Source organism: Rhodamnia argentea, chromosome 7 (genome assembly GCF_020921035.1).
Source record: "Rhodamnia argentea isolate NSW1041297 chromosome 7, ASM2092103v1, whole genome shotgun sequence".
NCBI lineage: Eukaryota > Viridiplantae > Streptophyta > Magnoliopsida > Myrtales > Myrtaceae > Rhodamnia > Rhodamnia argentea.
In genome coordinates, this window is record NC_063156.1 from 23312994 (window position 1) to 23337855 (window position 24862).

The 24862-nt window shown below is 41.3% G+C and overlaps 4 protein-coding genes across 13 annotated transcripts; 2 read left to right on the forward strand and 2 right to left on the reverse strand.

Annotated features, from left to right (window-relative positions):
* The first annotated feature begins 54 nt into the window (after window positions 1–54).
* LOC115734626 lies at window positions 55–1678 on the forward strand. Of its 5 annotated transcripts, XM_030665485.2 has the most exons (3): window positions 55–573; window positions 924–941; window positions 1026–1678. In XM_030665485.2, exons 2-3 carry the CDS (start codon window positions 931–933, stop codon window positions 1528–1530), a joined length of 516 nt encoding a protein of 171 aa, XP_030521345.2. In that variant the 5' UTR covers window positions 55–573; window positions 924–930; the 3' UTR covers window positions 1531–1678. The 5 variants fall into 5 exon arrangements, with proteins under 5 accessions (XP_030521345.2, XP_030521346.2, XP_048137936.1 ...); XM_030665486.2 differs by having other exon boundaries at window positions 55–941; XM_048281979.1 differs by having other exon boundaries at window positions 924–1678.
* Window positions 1679–2077: 399 nt separating this feature from the next.
* Window positions 2078–6601, reverse strand: LOC115734623 (lipase 3-like). Of its 2 annotated transcripts, XM_030665477.2 has the most exons (9): window positions 6374–6600; window positions 5387–5560; window positions 4679–5078; window positions 4305–4573; window positions 4141–4209; window positions 4008–4064; window positions 3572–3624; window positions 3381–3456; window positions 2078–3271 (listed from the first exon to the last, which is right to left on the reverse strand). In XM_030665477.2, the coding sequence occupies exons 1-9, from the start codon at window positions 6412–6414 to the stop codon at window positions 2335–2337; spliced, it is 2076 nt and encodes a 691-aa protein (XP_030521337.2). In that variant the 5' UTR covers window positions 6415–6600; the 3' UTR covers window positions 2078–2334. The 2 variants fall into 2 exon arrangements, with proteins under 2 accessions (XP_030521337.2, XP_048138390.1); XM_048282433.1 differs by lacking the exon at window positions 5387–5560 and having other exon boundaries at window positions 6374–6601.
* A 1636-nt stretch (window positions 6602–8237) lies between these two features.
* LOC115734624 (carbon catabolite repressor protein 4 homolog 3) lies at window positions 8238–17402 on the reverse strand. 5 transcript variants are annotated; one of them, XM_030665483.2, is made up of 14 exons: window positions 17103–17255; window positions 16615–17024; window positions 16358–16521; window positions 16197–16262; window positions 16063–16115; window positions 15893–15974; window positions 15588–15674; window positions 14739–14831; window positions 14623–14655; window positions 14378–14490; window positions 10693–10804; window positions 10498–10583; window positions 9330–9414; window positions 8239–8627 (listed from the first exon to the last, which is right to left on the reverse strand). In XM_030665483.2, exons 2-14 carry the CDS (start codon window positions 16643–16645, stop codon window positions 8499–8501), a joined length of 1134 nt encoding a protein of 377 aa, XP_030521343.2. In that variant the 5' UTR covers window positions 16646–17024; window positions 17103–17255; the 3' UTR covers window positions 8239–8498. The 5 variants fall into 5 exon arrangements, with proteins under 5 accessions (XP_030521340.2, XP_030521343.2, XP_048138527.1 ...); XM_030665480.2 differs by lacking the exon at window positions 16615–17024 and having other exon boundaries at window positions 8238–8627; window positions 9326–9414; window positions 17103–17402; XM_030665479.2 differs by lacking the exon at window positions 16615–17024 and having other exon boundaries at window positions 8240–8627; window positions 17103–17402.
* Window positions 17403–19478: 2076 nt separating this feature from the next.
* On the forward strand, window positions 19479–21942 carry LOC115734901 (ATP-dependent Clp protease adapter protein CLPS1, chloroplastic). Its single transcript, XM_030665897.2, has 3 exons — window positions 19479–19651; window positions 20783–20927; window positions 21538–21942. Exons 1-3 carry the CDS (start codon window positions 19591–19593, stop codon window positions 21797–21799), a joined length of 468 nt encoding a protein of 155 aa, XP_030521757.2. The 5' UTR covers window positions 19479–19590; the 3' UTR covers window positions 21800–21942.
* The last annotated feature ends 2920 nt before the right edge of the window (window positions 21943–24862 follow it).

Sequence of the window (24862 nt, forward strand, 5' to 3'; positions counted from 1 at the left end):
CGGGTCCGACTTGATACAATGAACTCGCTGTTTCACTAAGCCAGGAGCAGCTTCAATAGAAGCAACGGGAAAGAGCGAGATTTGCCGATCCCAAGTCGAATCGGAGAGAGAGAGAGAGATAGACCGTCGCGAGCGGCTAATCTTGGCTTCGGGAACATCAGAATCAGAACCAGAATGCGATTTCATAGCTAGTGATGCCGCTCGGATCACTTCTCGTGGAGGTACCATCTCAACGTCGTTTTCCACTGCCCATTTGGTTTTTATTCTGTGATCCGATTGGATGATCCAGATCGTTCGTGGTCTGTGGTTGACCTCGATTTGATGCCTAGGAATAATCCGATCAAACAGTTCGTAGGCATGTGGGATAACTTTCATATATAATGTTAATCATCCGTTCATCCTTGTCTCGGTTTTGCTTGTACGAAGCTAAATTGATGGGTGCGTCGAAGATTTTAGAGTGCTGATCTAGTGCTGGGTTCACGAGCTAGTGGGCTGATATGCTCTGCAGAGAAAGGATTGATCTTTCTGAACTCTAGTTGCTAATGTGTGTGCTTGTTAACAGGTTGGGCTTGCATTGGAGTGGAAAAATTTTCATTGGGGGAAAGGGGGTCTTTGTCAATGCAGAGACAAGCGAGAACTTTACTTCCTTAAGAATTTGAAGGTCGGTTTCTCGGATAGAGCATTCCACAGCGCGGAATCATCGGTTTCTGCATTCGATCACAAGTGGATCAAGCGAAGCCTGCATTTGTCTAAATAGAGCTCTTGGTTTTGCGATTCCTCAGAATTACCTTGGTTGATGTTCTCTTTTCTACTAAGGAGCGCCTTTCCTTGTCTCCTATGCGTTTTGGGGGAATTCTAAAACGTCTGTTAAGGGAGGGTGTGACTGACTAGGAGGAAAATGGTTGATCGAGACATAGAGATGGTTTGAAGATGAGAAGAGGGTACTTCGTGAAGAATTCAATCGCTTTCGTGTGCACTGTTGTTTCGCTGTGTTGCTTTCTCATACTGTTTCTTTCGACACTCAGGCTTCCAGAGGTGCCGTCCGGTAAAGATGCTGTAAGATCTCAGCAGACTGCAAAAGTCGGGAGATTCTCCGAGAATCGGCATTTAGTAGGGACGTTTGGGGAGATGATGGTGGAAATGCTGCCACAAGACCTTGCTTTCACCGTCTTTGTCCCTTCGGAGAAAGCGTTCGGGCGTGATCTGCGGCTGAATGTGAAAGAAAGTTTCGTTGCAGAGAACATAAACAACACCTACGCGATTGTTTCACGCGTCCTCGGATTCTCTGCCGTCCCTCGAGCTCTTACCTCAGATATGGTGCCCGTAGGCAAGGAGATCTCTCATGATTCGTTGTCTGGTTTTACTTTGTATATATCGAAGGCTGTCTATGGGAAGATAATAGTCAATGGAGTCCGATCGGAAAGTCTGGATAGAAGGAAGGGCGAGATTGTTGTGCATATTATGGATGGGGTCGTCATGGATGCTGATTTTAAACAATCGGTTCAGCCAGATTACGACGAAGGCCGATGACTGCAAGCCGTGGACGCATTGAAGCGGATGATTTTCTTTCCGCCTAATTACAAGAGGTCAAGTACCAATTGAACGCAAATGACAATTGCACCGTAGCAAAATACTGTCTTTACAATGTTCACAGAAATGGAAAGTAGAAGTGGGTAAACATCTCTCTATCTCTATCTCTCTGTTGGGGTGTTTGTGTCTGAAAACCAACAGTGTGGAGCATTTTCATGTCAAAATTGGCCAACTATTCAACAGCAATAGCATCTCCATTTAGCAAAAGGGGCTCTAAAACGAGAGTTGCTACTGCATAGAGTCAAAATCTTAGAGCAATAGGCTAGAACTTGAAGAACTAAACATGCTACTTGGCTATGCAGGGCATTCGAAGGCACGACAGTGAACAAGTAGTACTTTCATGTAACAATTACAGTTGAAAGCGAAAGAACCAATTTACCGAATCATCGTCACAAGGAGCTCCTTTGATCACACAATGCTGATGATGAGAAGGAAAACTTTCTGAAAAATCAATTTCCGCATCAAGGCATCTTAACACCAAACAAAATTTTAAAAAGGAAGCGCGATAGCACGGCTCAATTCACATTGGTTTATGCAGAGTATAAAGTGTGTTACAAATCTTCAACTGGCATTCCATCCCAAGCAGTTGACTTCCCGCTGATGACAAGATGGAAGCTTACTACGATACGTAGCTTCTACTGTATGTTACTATTCACACTGATATAATACAACAGATTTTGAGTGCGTAGTAATCCAACAAATATGTGACGGAGAATCCTAAAACCAAAATTCCCGTCTCAGAACTTAGCTACGGGACTGCCCTTTCCTCTTCAACTTCATGCTCTTTTCACTTAACTGCCGCTTCGGAGCTGGATCCACCAGCAGTACTCTGGACATAACATAGGCCAAGAGTTCTTCATGATGAGAGAAGGTAAAATCCAAATGGGCATACTCAAACTCGTTATATGACACATCCACGTCAGATTTCTTCATCAGCCTGTAATGCTTTCTAACCATCGACGGCTTAATCACAGTGTCCTTCCTCCCAGCAACTACATCAACCGGTATATTGATGAACCCGTAGTACTCGCCTAAATCCAATGGCTCTGGAGATCCATAAACCTCTAAGTTGGCAGATGCACTCCCATAATCATACATTCTGAATTTCCTGGAACGCTTCATTTGTGCTAGGTGAAGGACCACATTGAAGGAGAGACCAGGCATGTCATTCATGTTGTAATGAGGCAAGCCTAGCACGCCAACCCAATTTGAGCTGTCTCCGCCAACAACGTAACTCATTAGGGTTTGAACCACTCCTCCAACTGCAGGGTAGTTATGGAAGTCCCGTGCCAATTTATTCAACAGCATCCGGAAAAACCTCGTGGGAATGTAGAAGGCTGGTATAAGAGGAGCCATTACAGGAGCCAATGTAAGGAAGATATACTCCATTAATGTGAAAACTATATTGGAGTCGTGATGAAATCCAGCAGGTGATAGTAGAATCAATCGTGAGAGCCTATGGGGCTTCTCCTCAATCTGTCGTGTGACCACGTACATTAGCATAGCAGCCCCACCCAAGCTATGGCAAATAGCACAAAGTTTGAAGGGCTGATTGTTGTCTGTCTCTTCCATAATCTCCGGCTGGCTAAGTTTCAATTCAGATGTTTTTACCTGGTAAATCTTCTCTATCATAGCTGGAATGTCCTCGGTTCCATGCTCATTGATGGAATATCGCCAATATCTGCATTAATTGCTATTTGCTAATTTCAAACTCACCAACAGGACTACAAACTTTGCACCATGAACGCAAAAGGGAGCTTTCACAATAGGTCAAGAAATAACGCACTTACTGTTGTGAGGAAATATCCTTCTCATTGTGCTCCCGGGAAACCAAACCACGAAAATTTCCCAGAAAAACGTCATATCCTGCAGCATATTGAGATGAGTCAAAAGATCATGTCTAACAGTTGATGTTTTGTATGGCCAACAGAAACATTGACGTGATCTTAAAATTGCAAGTCATTGAAGAAAATTTTTGTACCTTGATCAAAGGCTGCAAATGCTGGAGAACCAACAACCCCGTTAGACACCCAACTGGATAAGAAAATCTACTAGTCAAAAGCGGGAAATAGGTCCATAATATATCCAATTATCAAAACAAGGAAAACCCATTTAACACGGAATTGAGCACATGAAAAAATTAAAATATTTTGGGAAAAAAAATAGAAGATATGAGTCGGAAAATTATACTCCGGCAAGATGTAATTCCATAACTTAAATGAACAGCAACAAGAAAATCAATCCAAGCCATAAATGATCATAAACTGCTAGAGACATGAACTTTGGATTTGTGATTGAAGCACTCAAGACCATTTTGTGAATCCCCAGCACAGGAAGATACAGACTATACTAAAATGGAAACATTACAAGCAAAGAAGGAAAACAACAACAATTAATAATGAATGCCCAGTGCTTACCCCATTGATGAATCCAATATGCCATGCTGTAAATAAACTGCCTTCCTGGCATCACGTCTGCGGCAAAGTTGACCCATAAAACACCAGAGTTGCAACAAGATCACAAACTGAAATGAAAATGAGTAAAATATACCTAGGGATTCTTTCCAAAAGAAGCACGTAGCCATCAGCAGTGATGACGTGAATAGCTTCATATGGGTACCTGAACAAGTGGCATGGTGAGAGGGTGAAAAAAAAAAAAAAAAAAACACCTCCGAGAAGAGAAAAGAAAGAAGCCAGTAGCCTTTCGACTATTACCCAAGCTCGGTTATGACATCTTGACATGTCCGGGCATCTGTATTTAGAGAATGACGAAAGGAAGTTCTATTTTCAGTTTCCACTGGCTCAGTCTCAGGAGCAGAGGCATCCGACCTGCTGCCACGAATATCATCATTGCCAGTGCTACAAGGAAAAAACCATCTCCACAGTATTGCGATTACTTCTACTGGTGAGACAAGGCAGCACGCTGCCTTCTGAACAATCTCAAATAGAGCCTCTATAAAGATTTCAATGGCTAGATGAAGATCCTGGAGCAGTGTAAATAAATCAAACTGATAAGCACAAGGAAAACATCTCTAATTGAAACAGCAGACCATCTCATAAGGAATCAGACATGGTGCTCTACACCATACCTCAATTACTCCACGTCGTCTGTCAGTTGTCCGGTGTATGATGTGATCTTTGAGACTGTGCAACTTCTTTACAGAGCTTACATGTGAAGGCTTCTCACTTTCCGTTAACAAAGCGCTCCTAGCACTACTAGGGTAGGAAGAATAGAAAAGACGAGATACTATGGCCAATAGGGTATTTGCTGGTAGCAAAATCCATGAAAGAATGACTCTTAGCCAACCCATCCTTTTCCCACCATATCTGCTGAAAGAACTAGCTCTTGAAGCATGCGAGCTTGGAGACAATGGAGAAGGACATATGTTGTCATCACTAAAATCTTCCTCCGATGAGTAATCAATGCTTGAAGATGCATCAGAATCCACAGAGAGTTCATGGATGAATTGATTGAAGGAGGATACACCACTGGATCAATTACAAAGCAATCACAGAGAGAGTTCATCAGCCTCAGCATACTGCAGTGTGAAGATGAAAATAACATCCGCAGTAAAGAATAAAACAATGGTTAGATTAAACCCTACATTGGTAATTTTTCCTACAAACAAAAAGCCTGGAATTCCTGATAAATTAAGAGGGGCATGATAAAAATCTGGCACACACTAGCACATAATGAGTGCTCTCTTTTTTTCCCCCTCCTATTTAATCGGTAACTCGTCATGCAAGCTGATCAATCAACCAAAGCATAAGCAAAAACCAAGATAAACTAAACTAACTTTTCCATCCACCGTGGAAAGCGAGGTCCGCGAAAAGTTGGCCTGAGCTCCCATCCATGAACACCTTCTAGAATATTAGCCTTCCCAGGCAAGATGGTAAGTAGAAGTGCCGAAACCCCATTAATGAGGCTCACTATATTGTTCAAAGACTCATATGTAACCGTTTTAACGGACCTGCGCTAGAGAGGAACAGAAGAGGAATTACTCATTTTTTAATTGCAAACGAGGTGCCTCACAGCTTAGCCAACATTATGTACAATAATACATAATCAAGATTCATAAATTAGCAGAAACTGACAATGCTTAAAAAGTCATCAGTTGACAAAGATGACAAGTGATCGATACAAAGAACAGGAATTGCAAATGTAAAGCAAGATAAGTTATATCCTCAAAAATCATACTGTTCTGCTCCAAACCTTACAACCTCAATCAGTCCGCGCCTCCAACTGCAAATGTTTGCAATTCACAACGAATTCATGCAGAAACCCGTTACCCATATGAGAATTCGTCGGACGACACACGAGCAGACAATCTTTGTGTAATGCCAGAGACAAGACACGCGAGCATTGCTGTGCTTAGGACCCGAATCACTGAGAGTATCATCTAAGGGCCGTGAGCATTCATTATGTCATCTTCCCTTTGTGGCGCAAATCAATTCCATTGAACCATCTATCTACCAATCTATCTTAAGACAACCAAAGAAGAGGGAAATGGTCTCTTCACAGTACAAAGAAATTCCAGCACAGAAGAACCCGGAATCTCATATCAGTTCAATCTTTCTCCTTCCCTAACAAACAACCCACGATTCGATAAATCGCCGATCAATCCCAACAGATAGAAAAGAGAAAGATCACATGAGAGCAAAGCAAATTCCCCTTTGGTTTCGGATTTGTTTCCGAGTCAAACCTTCAGAAACCACAGCACAGGAAGGGGGGGAGAAATAAAACCCACCAATCTGAGAGAGAAAATGGCGAAGAAATGACTCACTCTTTAGTGACTGCGAGCACGTTGTCAACGAGCCGCTGCATATTACGAACACCCCCCGTGAACTTCGCGATCCCTGGTATCGTGAAAAATTGCGAGCGAACGAACGAGCGGACGAATGGGGAAGGATAGGTGAAATTATAACTGCGACTTCTTCTTCAACCATCACGAGAAAGGCGTGTGTATATATATAAACACAAGGCAGATTTCTGAAACAAGAGTCGAATAGATTAATGATTTTAATATCCGTTTATTAACCAGTTTAAGACCGAGAATCCAGGCAGCAAAGCGAAAGAGCGGGGGACGGGGGGAGGTTGCGATTGGCGGAAGACGGAGGCGCGTGGGTTTGCAAACGGCGATGCTCGGCGTACGTGGCATGTCGGTTGCTTTTCTCGTTAACCTTTTGCGGGGGAGGCATGCAGGACGCCACGCGGCAGGGTCCGATTGGGCGAGGTGATATGTGTCGGTTTTCAGGTTCGTTTCCGGCGATTGCTGCACGTGGATTGCGTGGCGATGCGGAGCCTTGGCGAGCAGATGGACGGTTGAGATGCGATGAGAGTGGATAAGTCGGGGGACTGCTCCTTTCGAAGGAGCATTTTCTCTGATCTGCCCGCCGACAGAAGGGGATGCCGAGTTGAACGAACGGTCCAACCACAGAAAGAGATGCCGTTGCCATCCGCATTTTCTTTTCCCCATAAATAAAATAATTCAGAAACGCGTGAGAACAAAAACCGAAAAAACCGTCAAAATTAACATGTCGTCTACTTTTATTGGGCGAGTAGGGAGATTGGGAAACATGGGCATCCCGACAAGCAAGACATCCTAGGATACAATTTGCCAAAATTGGCAAAATTCCCATTTCCATTTTTGGGTATATGCTTCATGTTAACTCGCCTCGTTGGAGTGAAAGCAAGAAATACCGTTCTTTGAAGTTAATCTTCTCCCGCTGGGTTGAACTTACTCTCTTCTCCCTATCGATTCAAATAAACACGCGTTTAAAGTCGAGTTTCACAGAAGGGGAGAGAGATGGGGGGGATCCAACTGAAGAAAAAATTTCCTTGAGTTCCCTAATATTCGCTATACTAGCTTAAACAGAAGTCCCAATTCTTACATGGAAACTCAAATGGAAGCCCGTCATCGTCCTTGACAAAAAATTCATAAATCTAAATTGAGCGTTCATATTGAATTGCACTGTTATGCGTCAAAAAACCTCGAGAGTTTCTTTAAATGTGCAAATAGCTTGGCCACTCGTTTTATCCACTTATACAAGTTATCAGATTTACTCACGAAAATAACTTAACTACTCGTTTTATCCATTGATACAAGCTATCAGATTCACCCATGATATACATGTCCTACTAAAAGTTTGCAATGTACCATGACCAAGGACTAGGCATCTAAAGATTTCAGATCTCATTAGCAAGTAGTTTCCTATGGATAGACCTATCGAAATGGATCGGAGATCCATTTTTTATCCTATATTCAATAGTTTAAGTTGTTAGATGGATTAATTATATTCAATAAATGAGTCATAGATATGTTTAGAATGGCAAAATCCAGAATATTATAGGCTCTCAATTAGTTCATAATTTACTTAGATCAAACTCAGCTCTATGACTCTCTCTTACCTTTAATCACACCAATTGTGTATGGATTTTTCAGTATTTCGTTAAATATGCAATTGTTATAGTAATATGGGTCGGATATGGATATGGGCCGGGTATGGGTTACCACGCTTGTATTACATGGAAATGGGCAAATCATTTTTTATCCAACCTACCAGGTCTAGGTAAGGAGTGCATAGCATCATTCATTGGTGGGTGTGGGTGCATGTCAGACAGTGAGCAGCAAGAGAAGCTCAAGACAGAACAAATTTAGAGCTTTGGAAGATGCAGATACAACTGCAGCAATTTTATGTTCAGGTTCACGACGAATAGTAATAATTCACAAGAATGCTACGTGCAGATTGACTCGCAGGAAATCAATCTCAACCAGTCTCAACTCCAGGGATCCACTTAAACCGGGCGCAGATATTGATGAACTGATTTTCTAGTGTAATCCAGCAAGTGCCTCGCATCACTTTATCAAGTATCTTTGGTCACGCGAGAAAAGAATCAAACAAGCCACTTCACTGTGCTTTATCTCCAGGGTGCAATTGCTGCATCCGAGATGTTGCCACAAGTGTTCCTTTGCCCACATCACTGGCTTGAGTAAAGGCGAATTCTGATACCAGGGCCAGATGATCGCTCCCCACTTTCTGCACGATCAAGATTAAGATTAATCCATATTTCGTTGCAGAAAAAGAAAACAGTTAGTCTGGATGACAAGTGGTAATTTGTCTCAGCATAAATCAACTCAAGCGTGAAGATGGCCACTGATCAGGCATGCTCAAAAATTGAGAAGCACTTCAATTTGATAGGAAAATGCAAACAGATGGGTGCAACTGCTACCTATGAACTAGGTGAACAAATCCCTTGCTAATTTTACTGATCTTCCATGTTGTTGCACACTGTTACTTGAATTCTATAACTCAAGAACAAGAGAAAATGGAGTAGAAGGCAGATCAACCAATTAAAACTACTTGTGCAGACGCAGTATTCTTCAGGGTTTGAAACTCGTCCGGCTGCAATATACGAGTAGCCAACCACCACTAGGGCAAAATCCAGATTTAATTCTTGGAACTATAGCTCTTCGATAATTTTTAAATAGTTTTGTCACCTGTCTTTGTATTATTTACTTAGGACTGTGTTGCTAGCTTTCCTTAAGATCCAAAAGGCTCAATTTTGTTGCTTGTCTATGGATCAAATTCTTCTGGTTTTCTTTTATTACGGAAACTTTGCATGTTTTTTTCTTACTTAGGAAGATCATCTACCAAGAGTTACAGATAGGATGAGACTGCAAACAATAATTCTTGAGCAACCCCTATGAATGTCCCAATCTTAAATGAAGTCCTACTTACTTTGCATGGCAAACCACCTGTTCTCCGAAGAATATCAACAGGGGGAGTGTCCAGAACTCTTGTAGGTGCAAGACCCTTTGAGTACCTGTACCGAGCAATAAGCACATGTAGAAATTGTTAATTGATAGTCTCTCAGCTGCTCTCCAGAAAGACTGGTCGTCAAACTCTTATGGAGGTTCATGATGTCTAGTCTATCCTCCTATACAAGTTTTAGCTCGAAATAACGAACCTCGTCACCTTAGCTGAATTGCTTGGCTCAATGAGGAATAAATGAACTGAAAGTAAAGGAAGAAATCTCTCCTAAGAAAATGTGCAATGTCCAACAACAACTTTACCAAATGGATCTGTTTGGGGCAAGGGAACGAACAAGACAAATTTCACATAACCAATAGCGCAAGAGCCATTACGTAATAGGCCTCCTCTGCAGACGAGAACTCTTAAATATTTAACATCTTGCGGCCTCATAAGTGGTGATGACTTGTCCAAGTGCTTAAGAATTGCATCAATCGATGCAATGCTATTATTGTGACATATAATCAGTTCTTACACTCTTGACTGTTTTTAATTCACCACTTTATTTCCATTTCCTAGCCTAATTATTTCCTTTACGTAATAGGCCTCCTCTGCAGACGAGAACTCTTAAATATTTAACATCTTGCGGCCTCATAAGTGGTGATGCTTGTCTTAAGAATTGCTAATCGATGCATGCTTTATTGTGACATATAATCAGTTCTTACACTCTTGACTGTTTTTAATTCACCACTTTATTTCCATTTCCTGCCTAATCAATGGATTCTCTGAGGATAATCAAAAGCCAAAAATTCACATTTCAAGCGGAAAGGTATTTACTTAGATTAAGATGCTTTTTTTACCCAAGGTTGACCAGACTATACAAGCATATACTAATACTACTATTTATACAAACTGATTCGTAACTGTAGTTTGTCATAGAAATAATTGCTTGATGCCATATCCTCTTTCCATCCAATTTGTAATGATACCATACATAGATCGTTTGTCGCTCTTACTAAATTATATGTCTTAACATCAATAAGGAGAGGAGCTTTTGCAGTTACTTATGCAGTCAAACCTACGTTTTTTTCAACTGTCCCTTTTTTATCTTCACTTTACTGATGGTTAATCTTTTAGTTAAACCTACATCACATACCAAATATAGTCAACTGTCCCAAAAAATTTTGAGTGGTACGAAGTTGCGAGCGGTTCACCATTTGAGTCCCTTGTTCTGGCTGATCCCTGAGAATATTCAAATTGGACAACAACATAATCAGATATCATCATTCTGGAGAGTAGATGAGAACCACAAATTGCCCTATGTAGCAAAATTAAGACATAAGGAACATACCCTTATTGTGGCGTAGGAGCTCTTAAGATACAATGGATGGGCAACAACCTCACCTTCAGCTTTACCACCAGCAGTTTTGATCTCTTCGTCAGTCCAGCCACATGTCAAAAATCTATGATGAACAACAGCATTTCAGTATGAAAAAAATCTGACAAACGTGAAATAACATTTCTAGCCATATAAAGTCAGGAAGAAAAATCAAGCTATTTTTTTTCAGATTGATATAAACTCCGCCTATGTATGTTTACATAGCCTGTCCCAAGCTACGATAAAGGAGGAGGGTTGCATCGGGCGTAGCGAGCCGATTGTAAAAAAAAGCTATTTTTATGAGATGAACCTTTCTGATTTTTGTTGGAGCGTAACCTTCTTAGCGACGCATTGCATTAGTGCCTGGGTGTAGCGAAAAATGGGCAAGAGTCCTTGCACCAAGATAGGTGGATGCAAGAAGTAAGGAAGCTAGCCTTGGGCCATCATTCCCAAAGTGATGCGCCACATCGGTGCCCGAATGTGGTGGTAAGTGAGCTAGGGTCCTCACACTTTTATGGGCGAGTGTTGGGGGCAAGAGATGCCCGGGGGGTAAGGACTCGATTGGGGAGTTGGAACATATGAACCTTAACGGGGTAAGTTAAGGGAGTTAGCGGATACTTTTGCTAGAATGAGAGTGAATATTGCTTGCCTTCAAGAGACTAAATGGGTAGGAGAAAAGGCTAAGGAAGTGGAAGGCACCGGATTCAAGCCGTGGTACATAGGCACAAAAAAGAGTATAAATGAAGTTGGGATTTTGGTCAATAAAAGTTTCAAAAATAGAGTTGTTGATGTTAAGAGAACAGGAGATAGGATTCTTTTGGTTAAGCTAGTAGTGGGAGACTTGATTTTGAATATCCTTAGTGTGTATGCCCCCCAAGTTGGACTGCAAGTATCCGATAAGAACAGATTTTGAGAAGATCTGGGAGAGATTTTAAGGGGGATACCATGCGAAGAGAAGGTATTCATAGGAAGAGACCTAAATGGACATGTTGGTCAAAGTAGTGGAAGTTTTGACAAAGTTCATGGAGGATTTGGCTATAGGACTAGAAATGAGGCTAGCGAAGACATCTTGAGCGTTGCATTAGCTTATGATTTGATGTTGGCAAATAACTTCTTCGGGAAAAGAGAGTCACATCTAATCATTTTTCGCAATGAGTCAAAATTGTAACTAGATTGATTTCTTTCTTGCTAGAAGAGAGGATAGAGCCTCGTATAAAGATTGCAAAGTCTACCCTGGAGAATGTGTAGCTATGCAACATAAGTTGGTGATCTTAGAGGTTTGGTATAACAAAGTACAAAAAATGTAGAGAAGTACTCGGAACCCCAAAATAAGATGGTGGAAGTTAAAAGAGGAAAAACAAACAAATTTCAAGGAAAGAATGCTTCGGGAAGGACCGTGGCAACTAGAGGGCGAAGTAAATATCATGTGGAACGAGATATCTAACCGCATCTAGAGAGTGGAAAGAGTGGTGTTATGGGAAAGTAGAGGGAACGGACATCAAACAAAGGAAACTTGGTGGTGGAATGAAGAGGTGCAAGAGGCAATTAAACAGAAGGAGTATTTTAGATGTTTGCATAAATGTCCTAAAGATTAGAATTTGCAAAAGTTTAGATTGGCGAGAAAAAATGCCAAGAAAGATGTGCGAGAGGTTAGAAGCAAGGTTTTCTCCGATATGTACAAAAAACTTGGGAGCAAAGAGGGAGAAAAAGGTATCTATAGGCTTGCAAAGATAAGGGACAAGAAAAGCAAAGATTTGACACAAGTTAAATGTATCAAGGGTGAAAATAAAAAACTCTTAGCAAGAGATGCAGAAAGTTAAGGAAATATGGATGAGCTATCTTAACAAGCTTTTTAATGGAGAGAGCAATAGAAGTGAGGTGGATTTGGAGGACGCTTTTGATGATTTAAACAGAAAGTTTGTGCGTAGAATTAGAGCGCATGAAGTTAAGGAGGCATTAAAGAAGATGAAGACTAGTAAAGCCTTGGGACCCGATGGTGTCCCTATTGAAGTGTGGAGATGCTTAGGGGATGTGGTAATAAGTTGGTTGACTAACCTTTTTAACAAGATTCTCCAAATTAATAAGATGTCCGAGGAATGGAGGCAAAGTATGCTTGTGCCTATCCACAAGAACAAGGGGGATATCCAGAATTGTTCCAACTATAGAGGCATTAAGATTATGAGCCACACCATGAAGTTGTGGGAGAGAGTTATTAAGCATCGTTTAAGAATAGGGACCAAAGTCTCTGTAAATCAATTTGGATTATGCCAGGAAGATCTATCATAGAAGCTATCTTCTTGATACGACAGTTGATGGAGAGAGATCGAGAAAAGAAGAAGGACCTACATATGGTGTTTATTGATCTCGAGAAGGCATATGATAATAGGGTTTCAAGAAAGATTCTGTGGTGGGTTCTTGAGAAGAAAAAAGTACATTCAAAGTATGTAGAGACAATCAAGGATATGTATGATGGTGTTCCTACATGTGTGAAGGCTTGTAATGGCACATCAAGTTGTTTTCCAATCACAGTAGGCTTACACCAAGGTTCTGCTTTAAGTCTTTATCTTTTTGCCCTAGTTATGGACGAGCTAATAAAAGATATTCAAGATGAGGTGCCATGGTGCATGCTATTTGCAGATGATATTGTGCTTATTGATGAGACTAAAGCTAGGATTGCCGCTAAATTAGAATGATGGAGAAGCACATTAGAGTCTAAAGGATTTACGTTAAGTCGAAGTAAGACTAAATATATGAAGTGTGAGTTCGACACGACAAGAGAAGGAGATCAAGAATCCGTGAATATGCTCGGACGGGAGGTACCCAAGAAAGATGCTTTTAGATATCCGGGATCAATATTGCAAAAGGGGAGAGAGATTGATGAGGATGTAAGCTATAGAATTAGAGCGGGTTGGATGAAATGACGCAATGCATCAAGGTTTTTGTATGATCGCAAAATCCCTCTTAGGCTAAAAGGAAAATTTTATAGAACAACAATAAGGCCTACAATGCTATACGGAGCTGAATGTTGGCCAGCACAGAGGCAACATGAGCATAAAATGGGAGTAGCGGAAATGAGGATGTTAAGGTGGATGTGTGGTCATACAATGATGGATAAGATAAGAAATGAAGATATTCGACGAAAAGTTGGAGTAGTAGCGATGATAGAAAAGATGAGAGAACATAGATTGAGATGGTTTGAGCATATTCTTCGAAGATTCCTAGATGCTCCGGTAAGAACAGAAGTTTGTCACCAAGAGCATGATATGAAGAAAGAAAGAGGTCGGCCGAAACTTACCTGGGGGAAAATAATAAAACAAGATTTAATGAAGTGGAAAATAGATTAGCGTACGGTTTGTCTTAGGACGGAGTGGAGGAAAGCTATTAATCCAGAGTGTCCTTTTTAGTCCTTTTTCCCTATAGATATATATATTTTATTTTTATATAATTATTTCTTTTTCCTCAATCGATCTTGCTTTTATTTTATTTTTTTTGGATTCATCGACCGCCGACCCTAACTAGTTTGGAATAAAGGTCATGTTGATGTTGATGTTAATATGTAGTGTCAAACTCCTAGACAAGCAAAATGGAGCTTTTCACCCATGCGATACAACCTGAAGCTTGACCAGAAACAGCCAAAAAGCAAATCCAATTGATATACCTGTCTATCAAAAACAAGGAGTTACTTAAGTCCTGCTTTTCACCAAAAACTTGAGCAGGATGGCAGCTTCTTTGGCCAGATAATTCCCTTCGGTCATATGACATGATATCCAGCTGCAAATGAAATTCAAATTCATTTCAAAGAGTAGCAAGATTTAGAATATAACATACGAGGTGATGCATGATTAAAAGAGCAATATTTGACATCATTAGCACAAAGATCCGAATAAATGAAGAGAAGCGCACCTTGGATGTTGACAAGAACTTGTATATAGCACTCTGTCATTAGCAAGTAAAATATCACAACCGAAGGAATTCCCATTGATGGAGGGATCAATACAATTACTGTGTATGATTACTACCTGTGGAGTGCTGTTGAAATCACCAGCAAGCAGAACAGGAATACTACCCCATTTTTCTGAGAGAATATGTGCCCTTGAGGAGAGGTGACGAATCTGAAACGTAATACATCTTACATTTGAATGAGCATAAGCAATTGTATTATAATTAAAATAGACACCTAATAAACCAAATGTATTGTGGGACACTTCCCCCGCCTCTATTTCAAACAACATAAAAGATCCAGATATTGCATTTGTGAATTTTGAAATACAAACTCCCCTTAAAAGGTGCTCAATACCATTAGATGCTCAGAACTTTATCTATCATGCATTCTAGCAAACGAAAATTAATTTGTTTATGTTCTAAAGGCATGCACGGGAAAATCACCACTTTTCAACTTTTTACAGCACATTCAAGAGTTCAGCCAAAAAACAAATTACCAAGACCGGAAAGGCCTTGTATGGTAAAGACACTCTGTGTATGCGTTCATCCTCCTTCTTGTCCAAAAATTTTGTTTCCTCAGATATCCCATCTGTTTTATATGAAAGAGCTGTAACTCCCTCTGTTACACTCCACAAACTCCAAACTCCCTCCAAGACATGAAGCCTCAATAACACTCTTACAATCATATGAATACTTTCCAGTTTAAAAAGTCATTGCAGCTACCATAATTAACAAACTAGTAGCAAAGTAAGTATATCCAAGCAAGATACTCCAAGGATCTTCAGTTCCTCTTCTAAGCATGACAACAGAGGTCAATCATCAAGGTACACATCTTTAATATTTTGATCCTCAGGTAAGATACAAGAGACAACAAGGTTGCAATGCTTCACTGCTCACAGTGGCGGTAGGCAGTAGAGAAAACTTACTTGTCCTAACTTGACATCTCCTCTACTCGGGTTATAGAGTACGTGAATATTGCCAACAAGCAGTTGCTTTGACTCCGCTTTGCACGCCTTCCTGCAGGAAAAGAAGTGAGATGTGGAGAGAAAAGCAGTCTTTTTATCCAAATGAGTATGAACTGAAAAGGGGAAAAAATAAGATGAATCATCAGAATCAGAATAGGTGTCCTGAATAAATGGAGGAGCCATAGTTGATCTTGTAGAAAGAGTTAAATCAAATGTAGGTCAGTTTGAGTAAACTCTTGCTCAAGCTTGGCCATCTAGATACCTACCTGAAAGACGGAAAGCTGTGCTACATTATCACGAAGACCGAGTTCTTTAAAATTGATGCTCTCTTCTTCTAATAGCCAAAACCTAATTTAGAAAATTTCAGACAATTGCAGTTAGCCAATATAGAATTGTAGGGAGCTTGGTAACTCATGCCTCGTCAGTGTTAACTCACTCATTTGCTTTCCAAAATATAGCACAACCATCAACAGCATCTCCAGTGCGTCTCTGTCATATCTTAACAGGTAAGCTCTGGATCCTTTTGGCCAATTATATAGTTAGGCAATTAAATACTGGGAAGATAACAACCTTATAAGAACCAACATATCCTGCTCTCTCAAGAATTTTCGAGAGCTCGAAATATTTGTCCACCTCCTACAATCAAGCGAGCACCGATCAGTCTCCTTCTATTCTAGATGTTATGCCACCAGAGTTAGCACAAATAGCTGATGAAAGATCATAAAATATACCTGCAAACAGATAATGTCCGGATTCCATCCCATCAGCTCTTCACATATAACATGTTTACGCCGTTCCCATTTCATGTACAGAGAAGGAATATTCGTATATAAATCTCTGTGCTTCAAAGCATTTTTATCTCCCAGAATGTTGTAAGAAACCACCGTAAATTTCGCTGAAACAAACACATCAAACACCAATGGTAATCAACCTCTTACCTCTTACATGCATAATTAACCATAAAATCACAAGAAGAAATAAACTAAACTGAAATTGACAGCACTGCTGCTTAATCTCATCTATAACCTAACTCTAAAGCTGCCTCTAAACCATTCCAGTACACTAGATTGAGAATTGAGTGAGTTATAATTGGGGAATACTACAATCTGCACAAGTAGCAAATTCTTTGGAATTCCACATTCAACAACACTTGTTTAGAATAGCACTCGCTTGCATATGGCCAATTATCACAAACAACACGAGGTGAGACACGACCTAATTTTTCAGCATTAAGACTGCAATTGTCAATTTCCGACTCAGTATATCGCTCTCATCCGCATCAAAGCAGATATGCACTAAACAAACCATTCCCTCATTTCCATCCTCGTTCAGCCGTAAAACCGTGATTGAGGCAGTCCGAACTGCCTGCCGGGATTTCGCATTGACAATCGCAAACATCTGCGAACTCAACACTCGAGCTTACAAAGCTCTCCGAACAAAAAAGAAGCTGGCTGAGGATCTGGGAACATAACACACCTTGAGAAGCGAGCGGCTGATCGGCCTCGATCCAGCGGCGAACGATCTCCGGCGACGGCCGGTCCTCCGGCGGTCCGCGCCTGAGAGGGTTGTACCATCGGCGGCTGTAGGAGCGAGTGGACGGCGAGGAGGAGGGCTTAGTGGAGTCGCCGGAGCAGCAGAGAGCGGTGGATTTGCACGTGGACGAGGACGCAGGTGTCACGGAGAGATGACGTGGAGAGAGTCTGGCGGATGGAGGCGACCGCGAGCAGAGCCACGAAGGAGAAGGAGGAGGACGAGAAGCAGCTTCGAAGCCCATCGATCTTCCGACTTGAGGAAGAAGGAGAAGGGGTGGCCTAATGTGCAGCGCGGTGTGTTGCCTCGGATAAAACGGACTAAGAATTGGCTGTTGGAAACTGCAAGGTAGGAGCTTGTTTTTTCCGCAGATTTTCCTTTTATTCAGGAGATAAATATACTGAAAATCGTAAATCTTATTACGAATTAACGTAATCAAATCATTTTATTAACTTCGTTTTATCGAAAAACTCTAACGTGATTTTTTTATTATTTTAGCTATCCTACGTGGCATTAACATAGCTAAATCATGATGAGCAAAATCAAAAGAATATCTTGTTGGTCCAAATCTATTTTTTTATCTAAATTTTATTTAAATTAAAAACTAATATAAAAAAAAAGGAAGAGTTAGAGGACTCGGCGACTCTCGTCCAGATATGGCCCTAGGCCTCACCCAAGATTCGCTTGATAGGCCCTCGCCTGCTATGACAAGGGTCGTTGGCCTACCCTAGACCGCCCTTTTAGGCGATGTTGGGCGGGAGCAACAAGGGCCCTACAGGCCTCGCCCTCTTCCGCCTCCTTCTCCTCCTTGCTTTTTTTATTTAGCTTATTTTTAACTTGAATAATATTTAGATTGTTTGAATTAGATTAAGTAGAGTTGAACCAAAACAACCTCATTTCGATCTTGTTTTTCATGATTTAGCCACATCAACGCCAAGTGGGATAGCTAGAAGAATAATAAAGAAGCCGCATTAACGTTCCTTGTTAATTAAGTTGGACGCGGAATGATTTGATTGCACTAATTTAATAAATTTAATGACTTGCACTTTTTGAAAGTTTTTATATTCAATTGCACTTTTAGAACTTTCGGTATACTTATCCCTTTATTTAACGGCGTCTGAATTATTAGTCAATTTATATCTAATTTTACGTATTAATCGCATTTTCAAGGTTTTGAAGTATTCCACATGAATAAAAGTTAGAATTGCGAGATAAGTAATGCTTCGAAAAATGTAACGTAGATAACATGGCATCTAAATTGCGTATTCCATTACTTCTGAAGTGATGGTGTATCCTCCGTCCTTTTTGCAATATAACGAGCATCCATACCTACCTATTAAATGATTAATCCCCACGAATTTAAACAATTCTTGTTCATGCCTTCCGGGCAAAGATCTACTCAAAGGGTGAAGAAAGTGTCTTATGGGATCCGGCACAATGATCGATATGATGTAGTCCATTAGTCACGTTGATTATAAAACAATGCATCCTAATTAACTTTGCATGAATTTTGAAATCTCTCTTTTGGTTGACTTGCTTTTTCATGCATCACCATCGCGGGACATAACCACTACAACCAAGTACCTTTTCCACGTGATAGCAAACATTTACGAGGAATGTCACAAACTCGAAAATCGGAGGTTTGTTGCCATAGAACCAAACACTTTAGACAATCCATTAGTATTAAGATGGTGGAGTGCCGACAACTGTTTGACCTTAAAAAAATGGAAAAAAAATCAATAGGGCAAAGAGATGTATCAAATGCACAAACATAAACTGTTTGTTAAATTATCCAATCGTGATGCATCTGATTCGTTGGGCGGATCGACTTCGTGAATCCAATTTCACATCGCGGTGTCGCTACATCCACCCAAGTATTTCTCCTTCGTATGAGCTATCATTATTGCCTCACTTACGTTAAAATTTTATCCGAAGATTTTTCACTTCAGGTTCAGTGCCTTTTCAACTTGTTTTAAAATCATTACGTGGTCTATCAAAAAAATTAACACGTGTATTCATATATACAATTTCATAAGATCGAATTAATCGTCTTTTAAATAAGGCGGCTTGTCATTTTTAGCAGGCCCAAACAAGCCGGGCCTAAAGTTAAACGGGCCGAACTCACGTGAACCGGGTTCAGCGCGATGATGGTGAGACGTTCTACGGCCCAAGCTCGAAGAGCTCGTTGTCCGGCGAGCGACGTGTCACCACTCAAATGATTCCCGGTTTACCAAACGCCCAAATCCTTCCCCTCAACACCACAAAAACTAATCCCAACGACCTTTATTTTTCCCAAGTATTTTTTTTTTCAAATTTTTTTCCCCAAATTGATTTGGTTTCGAAGCTCACTGAAAAATATCACAGAGAAGAGAGAGAGAGAGAGAGAGAGAGAGGAGAGAGGGAGAGAGAGAGCGAGCCATCTCCGGAATTTTCCATGGAGACTGCAATCTGCGGTCGAGTTTCTCTTTCCCCACATCACGTTTTCAACAAATCGGGTAAATACTGCATGCGGTAGCAGCGTCTTTCTACGTGGCTTCGCTGGTTCTTTCGCTGATTCGCGGTGTCTCTCATGTTTCTCGATTTGGGCGTTCTTGCATCGGTCGAGGATATCGATTCCGCGACCGAAGAGGTCCTTCTTGGGGATTGGGGTTGGGCTTTTTGGATTTGGAGTCTTCGTTGGGTCGGTTAACCTTGTTTTGACGGGGGGATATATTGTTTGGCTTGGTGGACGAGGATGCTGCCTTACCTGTGATTCTTGGAGATGCCGAAGTTTGTGAGTACGGGTCGAGCGAATTGTCGAGCTTGGATTTTGTTCAAACCTTTCTTTGAAGATAACTGGGGAACCTTAGTCACGAATTCATAAGATTGTATGGCAGCATTGTCAGTGGTGGATGGTTGGCAAGCCATAGGCGATTCTTGTGGGAGCTCAGAGTCTAGTGCCGCTCTCCACGGGTTAATTTGGTCGACACCCTGGAATGAAAACTTGGAGAGGAAGTAGCATTGGTCCACTTTGACACATCAGGGAAAGATGAGAAGCTAGTAGTTGTTTCCTCGACTTTGCTGCACATCAAGAAGCTCAAGATTAGGGGACTTCGATATGATTTGTTCTTCATAACTAGCTAAATGGGATTTTCCGCTGATTAACCGCTTTCTAACTGGACTGCAAATGGTTTAGAGTCGGTGCAAGTGGCTGAATGTGTAATCCGTAATGGAAGACTGTAGTTGGTTATGCTTGTAACTGGCTCACGCTTTATTTGAAATCGGAGTGGGTGTAGCATATAACATGTCTGCAAAGCATTTTTTGAATTTTCTTCCTAATATGCTGACAATTGGCATTAATCAACTATGTTCCGAAATGGAGGTTTTGTTTTTTCATCTGCATATAGGGGTAATTTGCATATAGTTGGGCTGAGCCATGCATGTTCTGCTTGCTGCATTTTACTTCTACCTACTCTCTCCAATACAGACGGTGAAGGTGTCCTGCATCAGCAGTCATTTGTGCAACTCTTTGAAATTTTTGTTTGCAGTTACGACATATTTGCCTTTAGTTGGTCTTCTATTTGTCATTATACATCTTCCACAGTGCTTCTTATATTTCTATGTTATGATTCTTATGACTGTGGCAGGGGATAGACATTACTTTAATAAAAAATGCTCTTACAGAAGCAGTTTAACGACAATGTCCACCACTGCATTAGGAAAGGGTGGTGGGTTGTTGGAGAGGCCAACCATAGAGACAACACCTGGTCGGGAGTCTGAATTTGATGTGAGGTATCGACACTAAAATGCCTTTGGATCTTCTCCATAATCTAGAGCCCAGCTCATGTCTGTACCATTCCACAACAGAATGGTATCCTCACCACTTTCCTGTTAAATTGCCTAGCAATTCGCTGTCCTTGATCTCTGGGTTGAGCTATAGCTGCTATCGTATGGCAATTAATGGGTGGAAACTCTCCTGGCCTACTTACTCTGCTCTGCACCATTTAAACAGCGGACCACATAGTTCAATAAAGGACTGGGTGTTAGGACAAGTCATTTTATATTTGATTGCATTCGTGCTTGACCTGCACTGTATATGCGCTTGTTCATTCTCTGATGAAATACCAATTTTTGTTCAGGTATGACTTCCATTTCTAGCATCATGGCCAAACCCCCTTTTTTAAAATAATTGCAGTGGAAATTGTGGGTGGTATTATTGATGTGGTACAATGAATAGAATACTGGGCTACTGTTGTAAGTAAGCAGTATGGTGTCTGTGATGTCACTAATAAATGAGCGTGCAATTTCTTTTTGGTCTTTTCTTTTTCTCCTCCCTCCATCTTGATGGATGAATCTAGAGCACCTAGGATACATGTAACCATCCTGCTTCTATGTGTCTCAGAAAATCAAGGAAAACAGCCCCTCCATACCGTGTGCTGTTGCACAATGATAATTTCAACAAGAGGGAGTATGTGGTTCAAGTGCTCATGAAGGTTATCCCTGGCATGACGCTAGACAATGCCGTTAACATCATGCAGGAGGCACATTACAATGGACTCTCGGTCGTGATTATATGTACCCAAGCAGATGCAGAAGAGCACTGCATGCAGCTAAGAGGTAATGGGCTTCTGAGCTCGATTGAGCCAGACAGTGGTGGATGCTGAAGTTAACCATGATGGTCCATTTCTCCATAACGCTCTGTGTAGTAGTTGATTTCAGCATCTGAGTATAGATTCAGCTCTTATGTATATAGTAGATGGAAAACGCTCATATTAATCAAAATGCGACTCCCATACTTCAGAAATCATTATTCGGGTGTCTTGTGATTTTCTCTCGAATCTCTCAGTTCCTCTCCAGAAAAATGAAACCCCGCTGTCCTCCTTGCTTTTAATTAATTTGGATGCACTCTCTTGAAACTCAATGTTCCTGTCATATTTCCATGCATGTCAACTTCTTGTTCGGATTATGTCAAGTGCATCAAAACTTCATCAGTCTTCATAAGCACGGCAAGCAACTGCCATCGGTAGTAACTGGTGGCTTGTAAATGTTCGAGAACTGAAATGCGCCAGTGCATGTGAGCACACAACGAGGAGCGTCGAAGGGCCCTTGCTCTTAATGGCTTAGCTTGGAGGAGCAAGCTATCTTGTGGTAAGTTGTTCTTTTCCCTCTTCTGTTTTATTGCATCTTCTCTCGTGGTAGTTGTAGTCCTCGTACACCGGTGGACGCCTCTACTGATAAATGCCTTATCAGTTATCCCAGTTTTTAAGGCTGAGATGCATGATGGTGACATTCAATTATGGGGTTGTGTTTGGTTGATGGGAAGAGCTAGTTAACTGCAACGGGTTTGTTTCTTACACCTTACAATCTTTATCCATGTCTGGAGATTGATGGGATGTATCTGCCATAACCCGTTAGGCCGGTGGTGATCAGTCTTTACTTTCGCTAAACCGTATTTGACTGATGAGAATCACGCTCTATGGAATTGCTCACATCTTTGATTCACTAGACCGTTGGATAACACCGTCAGTTGAAAGTTCGAAGGTGACTCGAGAAAACTTCCGCACTTTTTTAAAAATGGAATCTTTTCGCCTTTGCGTCATTTTAAGTAGGGGTGTCAATAGTTCAGGTTAGTTTAGTTTTTCCAAAAACTAAACCGAATCGAACCATTAAGGTGAAAAGTTTGCGAACTCGCCCTAAACCGAATATGAACCGAACCAAATATCCAATTTGGTTTTTCGATTTTTCTTTTGATTTTTGGTTTTAATTTTCCTCTTTTTTTTTCGATTTGGCCCATCACCACCGCCCCCAAAATTGTAGCCCCCCTCGGCATGGTTCGAGCAAAGAAAACCACTCCACCGTTCTACCCCGCGCGCCTCACATGGCCGTTGAAGTTCAAGTGCCGGAGCCACCCGTTGAGGCACTCGAGCTCGCAACTCACCCTCCTCCTCGGCGAGAGGCACACCACTCGGGCACCCGAAACCCTCGCACGAAGACGAGGCGTCGCAAGCCCTCGCGCCCGACCCACCCTTGCGGAAGCGGGACTCGAGGTCGAGGGCAGAGGGAGTCGTCGGCGGCGAAGGAGGAGCGTTGATGGCAGCGATCCGCTCGAGCACGCACGCCTCCTTCGTCCGGGAAATGAGGTCTTCCACGGCGGAGTCGTCGGTTCGGACAAGTCGAAATCGGCCATGCCTCCTCCTCCTCCTCCTCCTCCGTCTTCTTTTTCGGGTATGTGATGTTTCCTCGTGATTTCCGATTTGTTGTGATGATTTTGTCGGGGTTTCTTTGCACGTTTCTACTCACCCATCGCCACGGAGCGTGCTCTTCTCTACCCAACGGCTACTTCTATGTCAACAGGCGACGGCGGTGGCGTCGTGGTGGAGGCGGCGAGGAAACGCGGGCGATGGGTAGGATGGGGGTGGGGACGATGGCGGTGGTGGCATTGGTCGTGGTGGCACGGTGGCCGTGGGTAGGAGTGTGAGGAGCGGAGGAGGTGGAGGTTTTTGGCGTGTTGAGGGAGCTCAAGGCTTGCGGGCGCCGGTGGGGAGGCCGAATTAAAAAAAAAAAAGATTTTCGTTCGGTTCGTTAACCGAACCAAACCAAAATAAACCGAACCAAAAGAAATAAATGGTTATATTTCAATTACAAAATCAACCGAACCAAAATGCACAAATTTTTGGTTGTTCTCGTTAATAGATCGTCGCTTTTTGGTTAGTTTTGACAACCCTAATTTTAAGTATTCTAAGTCCTCAAACTTCTTTTTATTCTGGTTTTTATTTAGGTTTTATCACGTGGACCAGAGAATCAGCCAGACCCTGGTAATCTATACTTTTATATAAAGAAGAGAAGTCCTCTTACTTTTATGAAAATAAATGATAAGTGCACTGGAAGTACAATCAAATTTTAGAATTTATCAAATTGATGGAATTGAGTCTTTTAATGTATTTCGTTAAATCTAGCTGATGGAAAATTTTGACATGATTTTTTTAAATATTATCTCTCTTACGTGGCTTAAACGACGTTTTAGTTCAAATTTGAATTTTTTATGCAAATTTTATTTAAATTAAATTTAGAATAAGCTGAAAAAAAAAAAGGAGTGAAGCTCGTCCTCGCTGTCACCCCATCATTGTCGAGAAGGGCAGATGAGGATCGGGAATGTCTGACGTGGGTTGTTGGACCTTGGCTAGTGGTCAACAACCCTTGACGGTAGGCCAAGCCCTCACCCATATTTGGGCGATGACTGATGGCCCTCTCCTAGATCGGGCAAGGGTCCGCAACATCACTTAGATTTGGGTGACGGTCGTGACCCTCGCCTACAATCGACGAGGGTCTTTGGTTGTCGGCCATTGATCAAGCCCTAGCGGTGGCAAGGGCTATGTGAGCCCTCTAATCCCATCTTCTTCTTTTTGTTCTTCTTAATTTTTTTAAATAATCAAATTTAGCTTAATTTTAAATTTAATTTAAATAATACTTGTTCTAATAATCATATTTGACCAAAATGACGTCGTCTTAGATTTATACTTCATGTTTTAGCTACGTCATCATCATGTAAAAGAGAGAAAATATTTAAAAAAAAGCTAAGTTAGTATTTTTCGTTATTCCAGTTGAACAAAGTTAACTAAAAAACTCTATTGCATTAAATTGACAAGTTTTAGGATTCGATTGCACTTTTTGTAAGTTCTAGAATTCAATTACATTTTCTTAATAAGATTAGGACTTTTAGGGCACTT

Excerpts from the sequence above, each read along its gene's own strand:
- LOC115734624 (XM_030665479.2), bottom strand. The coding sequence starts at position 17,400 with ATGGGCTTCGAAGCTGCTTCTCGTCCTCCTCCTTCTCCTTCGTGGCTC. Across the intron at positions 16,263-16,357 it reads CGGACATTATCTGTTTGCAG|GAGGTGGACAAATATTTCGA; the intron begins GTATATTTTATG and ends GCTTGATTGTAG. Across the intron at positions 10,584-10,692 it reads GCTCCTACGCCACAATAAGG|GGATCAGCCAGAACAAGGGA; the intron begins GTATGTTCCTTA and ends GAATATTCTCAG.
- LOC115734626 (XM_048281979.1), top strand. The coding sequence starts at position 931 with ATGAGAAGAGGGTACTTCGTGAAGAATTCAATCGCTTTCGTGTGCACT.
- LOC115734901 (XM_030665897.2), top strand. The coding sequence starts at position 19,591 with ATGGAGACTGCAATCTGCGGTCGAGTTTCTCTTTCCCCACATCACGTT. Across the intron at positions 19,652-20,782 it reads TCACGTTTTCAACAAATCGG|GGGATAGACATTACTTTAAT; the intron begins GTAAATACTGCA and ends TGACTGTGGCAG. Across the intron at positions 20,928-21,537 it reads GAGTCTGAATTTGATGTGAG|AAAATCAAGGAAAACAGCCC; the intron begins GTATCGACACTA and ends TATGTGTCTCAG.
- LOC115734623 (XM_030665477.2), bottom strand. The coding sequence starts at position 6,414 with ATGCAGCGGCTCGTTGACAACGTGCTCGCAGTCACTAAAGA. Across the intron at positions 4,065-4,140 it reads CTTTTGGAAAGAATCCCTAG|ACGTGATGCCAGGAAGGCAG; the intron begins GTATATTTTACT and ends ACTTTGCCGCAG. Across the intron at positions 3,457-3,571 it reads ATTTGCAGCCTTTGATCAAG|GATATGACGTTTTTCTGGGA; the intron begins GTACAAAAATTT and ends AATATGCTGCAG.